Source organism: Passer montanus, unplaced genomic scaffold (genome assembly GCF_014805655.1).
Source record: "Passer montanus isolate IOZ18808 unplaced genomic scaffold, ASM1480565v1 scaffold14, whole genome shotgun sequence".
Taxonomy (NCBI): Eukaryota; Metazoa; Chordata; class Aves; order Passeriformes; family Passeridae; genus Passer; species Passer montanus.
The window spans coordinates 14,968,222-14,979,107 of record NW_024360941.1 but is presented as its reverse complement, the minus strand read 5'-3'; the positions used below and the strand labels follow the sequence as shown (position 1 = coordinate 14,979,107).

The following is a 10,886-nucleotide window of genomic DNA, read 5'->3' as shown; positions in this document are numbered from 1 at the left end:
GGGGCCCGGGCCCCCGGAGCGAGCGGCCGGGATGCGGTGCGGGAAGATGGCGGCGCCGCCGGCAGCCGGGGCGCCGGGCGCTTGGGGCGGCGTGCGGCGGCGCTGCCAGCGGCTGCTCTACTGGGTGCCGGTGCTCTTCATCTCCAGCATCCTCTGCTGGTCCTACTACGCCTATGTCACCCAGCTCTGCCTGCGTGAGTGCCGCCGCGGCGGCGGGAGGCGGGCGGGACGCGGGTGGGTTCCGCCGCCCGTGCCGGGGAGCGCAGCCGGGCACGGGCACGGGCACGGGCGGCCGCCTCTGTTGTTGTCGCGCCGGGGCCGCCCCCAGCTGCTGCTGCTGCGACTGCCGCCGCCACGCCCGGACCGTGTCCGGGGCTGGGCTGGGCGGACCGGACCCCCCGTGCCCCGGCTCCCTGGGCGGGCGAGGAGCATCCGCGCTGCCCGATATCCCCGCGACCATCGCGCTGGCTTCCACTGCCACGCCGGGAGGGAGCCGGGCGCGCGGGGCTTTCCACAGGCGTGAGTTTCCCTCCGTGGAGTGCGCAGAGCGTGGCCGGTCCCAGCCCCGGACACGGGGAGCGGGGCTGGCCGTGCCGGTGGCTGGGCAGAGTTCGCCGTCCCTTCGACACGCACACATGCACACACACATGTACAGAGCCATTTGGGGGCGGACGTGGAAGCAGGAATAGGTAACAGGAAATCCGCGAGTCTCCCTGTGCCACCCTTCAGTCGTCTAGAAAATGCCCAGCTGTCGCAACTTCTTGAGCCCTTCTTTGTCATCGGCAGCCTGCCAGGACATTGGGAAGTCGTCCTGACCGCGCTCCTTGACACCTGACCCTTAGCGTGGGGCGGCTCGTTCAGTGCTTACTGGAGGCTGGGTGGGATGTGAGCATTTGTGTGAGTTAGAGCAGCCGAGCCAGAAGGGTTTGTTAAATGACCAGCTCACCGGCCTCCCTTGGTTTGGAAGGTTTTTTTCTGATTTTGGTTCTGTTTTAGTGTATCTTGTAGAAAACCATTGAATCTGATTTTTAGAGGCTGATGTGTGGCATACTGATGTTTCAGTAACAATGTCAGCATAATGGCACATGGGAATATAAGTTAGATGTACTTAGTTTTCAGCTGTTTGTGTTGAAAATCTCATCAGACTAGTACCTAATTTTTAATTTTATCTTTTTTTTATTGCATGCAGAAGACTGATGGGATTCTTGTCCTATGAATGCTTGGCTGAGCAGTTGAGGGATTAAGCAAAAAGTGATTGCCAGGCCTAGCACCTCTGGTTTTTGTATCAAGACTTGCTGTAATTCCTGTATTGGAGGTTAGGTTTTTTGCATTTTTTTTCCTCTGCTAACACCATTCAAATCTGTTCATTTTAAACAACACTCTTCAATAAAGTTGCTGTGCCCTCGTGAGAGGAACAATGAAGTGTCTACCTCCAGCACAAGGAAGCAAATTGTCTGTAGGGTTCTGGGAATTGACTGAGTAAGCCTGGAAAGGAGAGCTGTAAGCTGACATGAGGAGGGCAAGGATGTTCCAGGGAAAAGCCACTCTCTAGTTAATGTTCTAATGTATGCAGCCTTGTGGTACGTACAGTAGGCTTGTTCTGGGCACTACTGCTTCAGTATTCTACTGTATTTTTTATTTTGCATAACTCTGCAACAGAGGAAGATTGGGTTTTAGCTTACCTGAAAGTAGGTAGCTCTTAAGGAGACGACGTGCTTGAAACTTGCTTCAGACTATAAACTCTGGTTCACTGATTCTTTGAGCAAAAGGCCTGCAATGGGAGGGGGAGGAAGTGAAACCCTGGGGCTCAGCTAAAGCATATTTTAACTGAATTCCTTCCAATGGACAAGGGTGATTTGTTTATTTGTTTGTTTGTTTATTTCCCACCCACCCCCACACGTTCCAGTGGGAGCTGTCTCACCAGGTTTTCAATTCAGTGTAATAGTCATCCATGATCGCCAGTAATTCCATCTTTTATCTATATATGGGTGTTTTCCCTCATTTTTGGCATATTAAAATAAAATAAGCTTATGTTTTGTCTTACTAATGAATATTTAGTGTAAACAACAGAAGGAATAACTAACAACTCTGGAACGAAAGCCAACGGCAGGAATAGACTGTAAAGCATTTCAGTGCTTTGAAGCCAGCCTGTCTGTTCAGTGGTTCTTTTATTCCTGCAGCACTGAATGCTAAAGAGGACGTATATAGCTGGGGTTTTTTCTGCAGCTTTCTGTCATTGAGGCTGGCAACATACAGGGAACAGTGTTAACTGTTGTGCAATAGGACCTAGCAAGGACTGCGCTGTTGTAATAATGTAAGTGGTCTCTTTGAGCTTCTAATGATGAGAAAGTGTTTCAAATGAGGTCTTTTAAGTGGGTTTGTGGGGTTTTTTGTTAGAGTTTATTTGTTGGGGGTTTTTTATTTCATCTGAGCATTATAGGAGAGAATTTTTTTTTTTTTTAAGAAATCTACTAAGCTGATTCCTTATATACCTAAAGCTGAGTAGTTACTCAGTAGTTACTCAGTTATTGAGTAGCATTTTAGAAACAAAAAGGGGTCTTAGAAACAGAAAAATAATCCACTGGTTTTAGCACTAGTATTGCCATGTCTAGAATTCTCTCTTTTATGAGTGGATTCCGGTAAGTGCTTGTGCAGCTTTAACCTTTAACGAGAAGGAGAAAGATGTTGAACACTAGCAAACAGTTCTTTCTGCTGGATGTAGAATGAATACTGCAATCAAATGTGTATGAGAGTTGGTCTTAAAACACTCAACTAAAAATTGCTTACCCCTAATCCCGTGTAATTCTCTTGATTTTGCCAGTACTCTCATCTCACAAGCCCTGTCTAGTAGTAGTAGTACTTCTTTTTTCACCCTGAATAACTTTGTGTTTAAAATTACTGTGTCTTTAATTATTCCTTACCTTAAAAAAATTTGAGTGTGTTTATGAGAGCCTAACGGATACAGATTTGTTGCTCTTTCTCTAAAAAGGATGGGGAAATACAGGCAGTGCACAGTGACTACAGTGACCTTCGATAGCTCAAGCTACTGAAATTTCAACCTAGGATACATGGAACAACAGTAACATGAAGTGCAAATGAAATACTTCACCTGAGCACCTCTACCCATGTGTTTATACTCAGAAAATACACATTGGATTCACTGTTATGAAAACCTGAAAATGGAAATTCAGTGTTTCTTAAAATCTTTGCATACTTCAAATGCAAAGAAAAAAAAGTATTCTTACATTTCCCTTCTTAGATACATCTCTAATTCATGTTGGTAGAACCATAAGGGACTTGGAGGAGTTATCCATCCCATGCTTTAGGTAAGGCAGAACAGTAGTTATGTGCAGTTTCTGATAGCTGTTTGTCAGAGATATTCTTTCAAAATGGGGATACTAATATCCTTTTGTTTTGTTTTGTTTTCCTACCTGCTCGAGGTTTGGAGGTGCATGTAACAAGGAAAATGTAAAAAATTAGGCAACAGTGTCACAATTAGGTGACAGATGTTTTTAGGAAAAAATAACAGCTTAGCTGATGAAAGGGTTATCATGTAGATATCCTGTAGCCAATAGAAAATGAATGTTTTGTTCAGTTTTGATCCATTTTTACATGGCACTAATTTTAATTCACAGGATAATGCTCTTCCTCAGGGAATCCTGTCAGAAAATGCAGCTTGAATTTGTAATTTTGAAGAAGGAAAATAGATTTACTGTGGAACAAACGAGAAATAAGCATTTTGTAGCTACTCCAGTGAAGGGAAAGGGAGGAAATATTGCCACCTGGTGAGTGATTTCCCTGTTATGGAAAAGAATAAATGACTGGAACATAGCTGAAGAGGGGGTACAACACGACATTCACAGTACTGTTAGTAATGCTCATAAGTCACATCTTTGTTTTTAGTATAGAATATGTGACTTGTGTCTGTCCACAGCTACTTTCAGAATGGAACAGAAAGCATGGAATGACATCCAGCTGCTAAAGATGTTAATGAGCATGAAAGATTTTTGCTGGAGGATCAGATTGATTAGTGCTGAATTGAGGTTTTTGACCCTGTGAACCATCAGTGGAATAGAATTATAACAGGATATAAAGCTGCTTAATTCATCACAGTTTAGAGGCAGAATTAATACATGCCCTATGGGCTTGGCACAGTGTCAGCAGGGCATCAGAAGTGGCAGAAAATAAGGAGATGGAAGCTGATAGGGTGGGGAGGAAAAAAAGCTAAAAAGAAAAAAAATAAGGTTTATGGTGAAGATATGGTTACTGGACAAGATTATATTTTCAGGTAAAGATTTAACACTGCTTGATACATGACTTCAGGAATTGTTCTTGTCAGGGTGCCGTTTTTGTTTGCTGAAAATTGTCTGGCAATACTGGCAACACAAGTGTCTACAACTTTGGTAGTGCTGGACACTTTCCATTCTTCAGTCTGTCTTTGTGACTTGGAAGGTAAATGGGAAGTTTGTAAAGAAGAAAGATTTAAGTCATCTCTTAGTCATACCAAAAGCAGTGGTTTTGTGACCTTACATGCAAAGGTACCAAATAGCAGCTGCTGCTGGACAGGTGGACAGTGGTGCAGTTTGATGGGCACAGGGTTAAAATGAATCTTCTGAAACATTTGCAAATACCATCAATTGCAAATGTATGGGCTATTGATGACTACCTATGCCAACCTTAAATATCCTGGAAATATTTCTGTTACTTTTGTCCTGAAACCAAGCACTGGAGGCACCTTGTCTCTCTGAATCAATGCAAATCACTGCTCTGTCTAGCAGAGAGGTAGGTTTTTATTGCAAGTGCTGATATTTTTACTAAAGGACTATTGCAGGGAATGACAGAACACTTGTCAAAACTATAAAACACTTTTATGTGTGCACAGAGCTGAGTAAAACTGCATCTATAGATAAGTGTTTTACAGCTTCAAATATGCTATAAAGATAAAATGTGTACTTAGTTTTGTGAATCAGATCCAAGACTGATTCTTCATAAAAGTTTGAGAGAACCAGCTATTTATAGATGTGGCTGCAGAGTCTCTGCATCAGATATATCTTGTTTTCCCATTCCAATGATTTAAATATTTAAAAAATATACATAAAATATGATAGCAAAATTTTGTACATTAAAAAATTAATTGCTTTCTCCCATTTTCTTTTTTTTTATTTTTTTCCTTGTTTTTAAATCTAGCCATTTCATTTACAGTTCAGAAACTTTGATTTTGGGTTTAGAAGTCAAGCAAAATTTGACATTACAAAACCAATGCACATTTTTATATGAAATCTATCTTTCAAAATCTTTTGGGGTTTGTACTAGCAATGTGTCTTACTATGTCTCTAGATATGTGGAGATGGACATCTACCTAGTTATTACATGGTTGAGTGAGAATTAAGATTTCTAGAGAAAATAAGTGGAAATTGAAGAAGTAGGAAATCCACTTGGTCTGACCCAGTGTGCAAGGCGTCTAGTGATGTGATTTCTCTTCCTAGCAAACTAGTTAGGTGATGGAAACAATCCTGGACTTTTTAAGATCTTTTGAAACACAGCATTCTGTCACCTTTACAATTGTTCTCTGCTTAGTGGTATTGGTTATTGAATGTGCTGTTTCTGTTTCTGGCTGCTTGGGGCAAGCAGGGAGCAATGTTTCTGGCTCAGGAAATTGGCATCTCCATTGGCTGAAATCCTGTGTCTGTCCCAGCCTGGTCCCTAATTCTGATGAGCACCATCTGCGAGCTGCGTAATGAACCAGAGAGACTCTAATGATGTGACAGTCTGCTGGTGCTGAACTGTAAATGGCATCCTGATGCTTTAGCAGTGCAAGGGTGATTCTTAATGAAATTGGCCCCTGCAGTATCTCAGGCAAACAAAGCTGTAACTTTTTAATGATTTTCCCGAAGGCAGGTCATGTTTTTATAATTATTTCCATCTCTGAGTATACAAGAGTATCATTCCATTTTGGTCTCAAAGGGATTTACCCTGTTTTCTCCCAGAAATTGCTTAGCAGTTGGGATTGCCATGTCCTTTGTGTTTATTTTAGTCATCATAGACATAAATGCTTTTTACCCATACTATTTTCTGTGCTGTTTAACTATCAGCAAATGCATTTGCAGTATTTCGGCTGATATTTATTAATGACAGAATGCACAGTCTGACCTACTTTTCACCACACTGAGTGTAACCCCTTGAAACAGAAATGCGAAAACTGCCAGAAATACTGATACAAATGATTCTACTAAAAATACAAAATTTGGTTTAAATAAACATCATGTGCTATTCAGAAGGCAGGGAAAATAGCAAACATTTATTTGATCAACTCCAAAATTAGAGGATTTTTTCATATTAGAAAATTATTTTCCATGTTCTCAAATAGTAAAATTTTAGTGTGATCTTAGGGTAAACATCTTGTAGTTACTCTGAGTCTTTGTATCATGGTCATTCAACAAACATAGAAAGTTTAAATCTTTAGGAGGAATTTAGGAGAGAGTTTGATTTGTAAGAGCCATTTTTTCCCCCTGTTGGTCAGTTCTGCCATATTGGTGCAAAACAAAAGGTTCTCCCACTCCCTGCCCCCCAAAAAACCAAAGCAGCAACCAAAGAAAAAAAGCCACAACCAAAAAAACCCCACACCTTCATTTCCTCTCTGGCGCTGTTTTATTGCAGATGCTTGTCCGTTACTTTCCCACACACTGTTCCTCCTCCAGGGAGCCTTTGTCAGACGTGATTCAAAAAGGCATAAGCAGAAGGACTGGTACTTCATTTCATGTAGGTTATTGGATATCTTGCACAGTTCCTTTCTGTCACTATCTGTGGGAATACTTGTTGGGCAGTGCAGCCAGTCTTGTAAACACCGGCTGCAATATGTGTGGAGAAAAATGATGGTAAGATTGAAGGTACTGGCATCTCTTTTCACCCTTCTTCCTTGTTTGGTCTCTTACAGTGGTTGCAGCTCAGGAGTGTATGAAATAACTTTGTATTTATTCTCGGTGGTAAAATAAATTAAAAATACAAGATACATATATTAAAAAAACAACCCAAAACCCAAAAACATGTTTTCACCCTCCTGGGGTTAACCGGACATCTTGGCACTTGTGTTTTAGCCTTTGTGGTCCTGACTGTCAGGAGCATTTGGGGTCCAAGCTAGATACTGCAAAGGTTGAGAAGACCGTCCTCTGTGCAGGTGTAGGCTCTGAGGAGTGCATTTCCTTCTGGAGGTGGACAGAAATTTTGAAAAGCTTTCAGCTTGCTGTCTGGTAGAAATTACTAAATTTGGATTTGTCTGTCCTTTACTTAGAGGCATTGTGGAAAATTTAGATATCTCAGACACATTAGTAAATACATTTCTTCCAAAGATACAGGGTGGAAAAAAGATTACAATTGCTTTCACAGCAGTGTTCTGTGGCATTCCCTTGTAAGGAGAGAAAAATGCTACAAATTATTGTGAAGGTTGGTGAAATAGATTTTGTTTTGAAACTGGTGATTCTGCAAAGTGTGCTTGGCTGTGACTTTTTAATTAGCAGAGAGTAGTTATTCCAAGAAGACTGGCAAAATTTCTGCATGCTTTGCTGACTGTTCCAAGTGGAGAAAGAAAATCAGAATTTGAATAGTGGCTAATTTGTCTTAATTTGAGAACTCCATCACTTTTAAATTGCATATCAGCTCTGAAGATGTCTTTTGTTTTGTAAACAATCATCTGGTGGATGACTGTTTTCTTACAATTGTACAATTCTTTGGCATTATTGTAGGGGAGCATGTCTGCATCTCAGAGTCAAAGGTATATGCATGTTCCTTCAGCTCTTCTCTAGCAGTTGTCTAGGTGGATATTCAGCTTATCCAATTCTAAAGAGTTCAGAAAACTGAGGGCAGAATATAGTTTACTTTATAGTGGCTTATGCAACTTCTGTGGTTTCTTTCTGATTTTTTGAGGAGCTTTATAAACATGGTTGCTTACTGCTTTCCCTCAGGTAAGGTAGGTGCTTGTTTTGCTGGATCTATACTAAAATCTCCATTTTAATAGACCTATTTTATAATTGCAGAATTGTGGAATAATTAATTTTTGAGAGGACCTCAGCTCATTTAGTCCAACCTCCTGATAAAATCAGGGCTAGGTGTGAGGTCACACCAGGTTCTTCAGGGTTTTATTGCCTTGAGCCTTGAAAAACTTCACTGGTGGAGGCTGTGTGACATGTCTGGACAGCTTCCTCTGCTGGTGAATGGTTCTCATGGTGGAAATGTTTTTCCTTCTATCAAATCTGATCCTTTCAGCTTACACTTACTGGCTCTTGTCATCCCATTCTGTGCCAGTATGAAGAGCCCAGTTCCCCAGTGCCTCCCTGGAGGTCCTTGGAGGCCCTCCCAAAACCATGTCTTCTCCAGGGCTGACAAGGCCTTGGCTGTGCAGCCTCTCTTTAGAGGATGAGTCCCTGTCACTTCCTACTGGACTTGTCTCCTTGTTGTGTTGGGAGCCCCAAATCCCCGCAGTGTCCTGGTGTGGTCTGAGGAATGCTGTGCAGAGGGGGATAAACCCTTCCCTTGGCTGACCAGCCGTGCCCCTGCTGAGGGAGCCCATGTGGCTGGCGGCCCTTTCTGCTGCCCACCAGCAACTCCATGGCTTCTTCCAGGGAGCTGCTCCAGCCCAGCAGTCCCCAGGCTGTGTTGTTGCAGGGGATTGCTTCTTTACAGGTGAAGGACTTTGTGTTTGCCCTCATTAATTCCATAAGGGCCCCGTTGGTTCATTCCCCCAGCCTGTTGTGGTCCCTCTCAGTGGAAGTCCTGCACGTACCAGCTGCTGTCCCCATGGTGGTGTCATCTGCAAACGTGTAAGTGTTCAGTCTTTCAGAGCATTAGTTAAGGCGTTGAGCAGCACTGGGGCCGTGGTCCACCCTTGCAATGTGCAAGATGTATTTAAATGCTGGCTTTAACTCAATCACCAAGCCTGTGTTTAATCCATCAGTCAGAGGGCATGGCTCTTTGGCTTTTCAGTAGGAGTTGCCTTGTGCCTGCTGCTTGAAGACCAGCCTGGTGCAATCATTTTTATTAGGAAAACAAGAGCGGATGAGAACTCTGTGTATCTGCTGTCCTGTTGTAGGCACCACTGTATCACAGCTTGTAGACTGCTTAACTGGGATGGATAAATGTGTGGTGGAGTGGTTTGGGTGAAAAGAGGTTTTGATCTTGAGTTTCTGATCTCTCTGAGATACCTGTTGTGGGATGGTTACTTTTAAATAATATGACCAAGAGAGGAAAATGCAGTTACTGATATGTGATATCTGTGTACTCCCTTCCACACCTGTCGCCCTGGTTTTTTTGAATTTTTCTAAGCCTTCTATGTTTACATTCTTGTAACGAACTTTTTCACGGACTTTATGTTAATAATTAATTGGTTTGCATTTTTGTATGGAGGAGGAGACACTTGATGGAACGCTCGCTTGTCCAGTGTCATTGGAGAGGTGGCACCTCCAACCCACTGTCACTTTTAGAAATCTGTAAATGCTGGAGTCAGAATTAGACCTCCCTCTTTTTCACCTCGGAAAATCTAGTGTCCGCGTCTTTCTGTTTCATGTCCTAGAGTGACCTACACCTGACACACTTGCCCTTTTTCACTCTCTTAGTGTCTTGTAATCCGTGGGCAATTCCTTAAAGGAAATGCAACTTTTGTCTACTTTCAGTTTTTATGCTATGAAGATCTAAGGTATTACCAAATATTGGTGTCAAAACCAGTTCTGGAGTCTGACACCTCCACTTCAAGAACAGAACATAAAGAGTGAAACCTGTGCAACCACAGTTGGAAGAAATAACTGCTCTTCAGACATGGCTTTTCTTGGATTAAACTTTGGCAGCTTCAGATAGATGGAGGTCCTAGTTATCAGGAGATGAGCCTGGGAAGAGAAGCCAAAAAACCTTATAAGCAATTGATATTGTATACTTATTCTTGTGATGAATGTACACAGCATAGAAGCTTCATAGTGTGCATCCTTAAACGTGTATTGTTTGATGATTACTCTTCCATCTTTGGCTGAAAAAAAATGTTTAAATATTGAGTTACATCATTTGCTATTTAAACAAATTTTTATGATTTCCTTTTTTTCTTTTTTTCAGTGACAATGACAAATATCGGAGAAAAAGGTAAGATTTTTATTAGCTGTTTATTGGTGTAATTCATATATCAGAGTAGAACAGCAGTTGACTAGTAGAATTGAGAAACAGACTAACGAAAAAGAATAGATTTGTACTTTTTTTGTTCCTCAGCACCTTTTAATATCTTGATGTTCCTGACTTGCCATAGCCATTGAAAATAGAGAAGAGAAAAATTAGAATTTTTTTACTCTCCTCACTGGCTGTGTGATATGTCAACTAAAACAATCCTTACATTCTGGTTTTTAAAGATTTATTCATAATATGGAAAGCTCTTGTAAAATCAGGATTTCTAGAAATGAGCAGTTTATTTGTGCAGTTGCAACATACTTAAATGGGAGTTGATTTTTTTCTGCATTTTCTTTTTAACTTTTGTAAAGAAATAGAATCCTTCAGATATGTAGCCTTCTCAGAATATAATAAAAACGCCTAGTTTGCAGTCACTACAGTTCCTTCCCTGAGGCTGTTGCATGTTTAGATTGTTTTTTCCAGATGCTATTTTAATTCTACAGCACAACATGGAAGTGTAAAGTGTAGGGCTGCAGAGCTTTTGGAGGAAGAGCTTTTTTATTTTGTTTGTGTAATTTCAGCAGATTTTATTAAGTCATTGGCAACTCTCTGGCTTAGAAAACATGTTTGTCAATTAAGAAACATTTGCTTGAAAAACTTTTTTTTCAGTTCAGTGATCTCATTCCCTATATGAGTGTAGAAGTGTTATCTTCTACTAGTTATTAATAGTGTTATCCAAAGGGCAGGCT

At 41.5% G+C, this 10,886-nt stretch overlaps 1 protein-coding gene across 3 annotated transcripts in view; it reads left to right on the top strand.

The window, feature by feature from the left end:
- The first annotated feature begins 6 nt into the window (after positions 1 to 6).
- ZDHHC2 (zinc finger DHHC-type palmitoyltransferase 2) overlaps positions 7 to 10,886 on the top strand; it is a 34,048-nt gene continuing 23,168 nt past the window's right edge. Inside the window, exons 1-3 of one of the 3 annotated variants that reach the window (XM_039700075.1) lie at positions 79 to 194; positions 1,190 to 1,315; positions 10,093 to 10,119. In XM_039700075.1, the coding sequence (XP_039556009.1) occupies positions 10,098 to 10,119 (22 nt within the window). In that variant the 5' untranslated portion in view covers positions 79 to 194; positions 1,190 to 1,315; positions 10,093 to 10,097. Of the gene's footprint in view, positions 195 to 215; positions 520 to 1,189; positions 1,316 to 10,092; positions 10,120 to 10,886 lie in introns of those variants that run through there. The other 2 variants (XM_039700074.1, XM_039700076.1) reach the window with 2 other exon arrangements.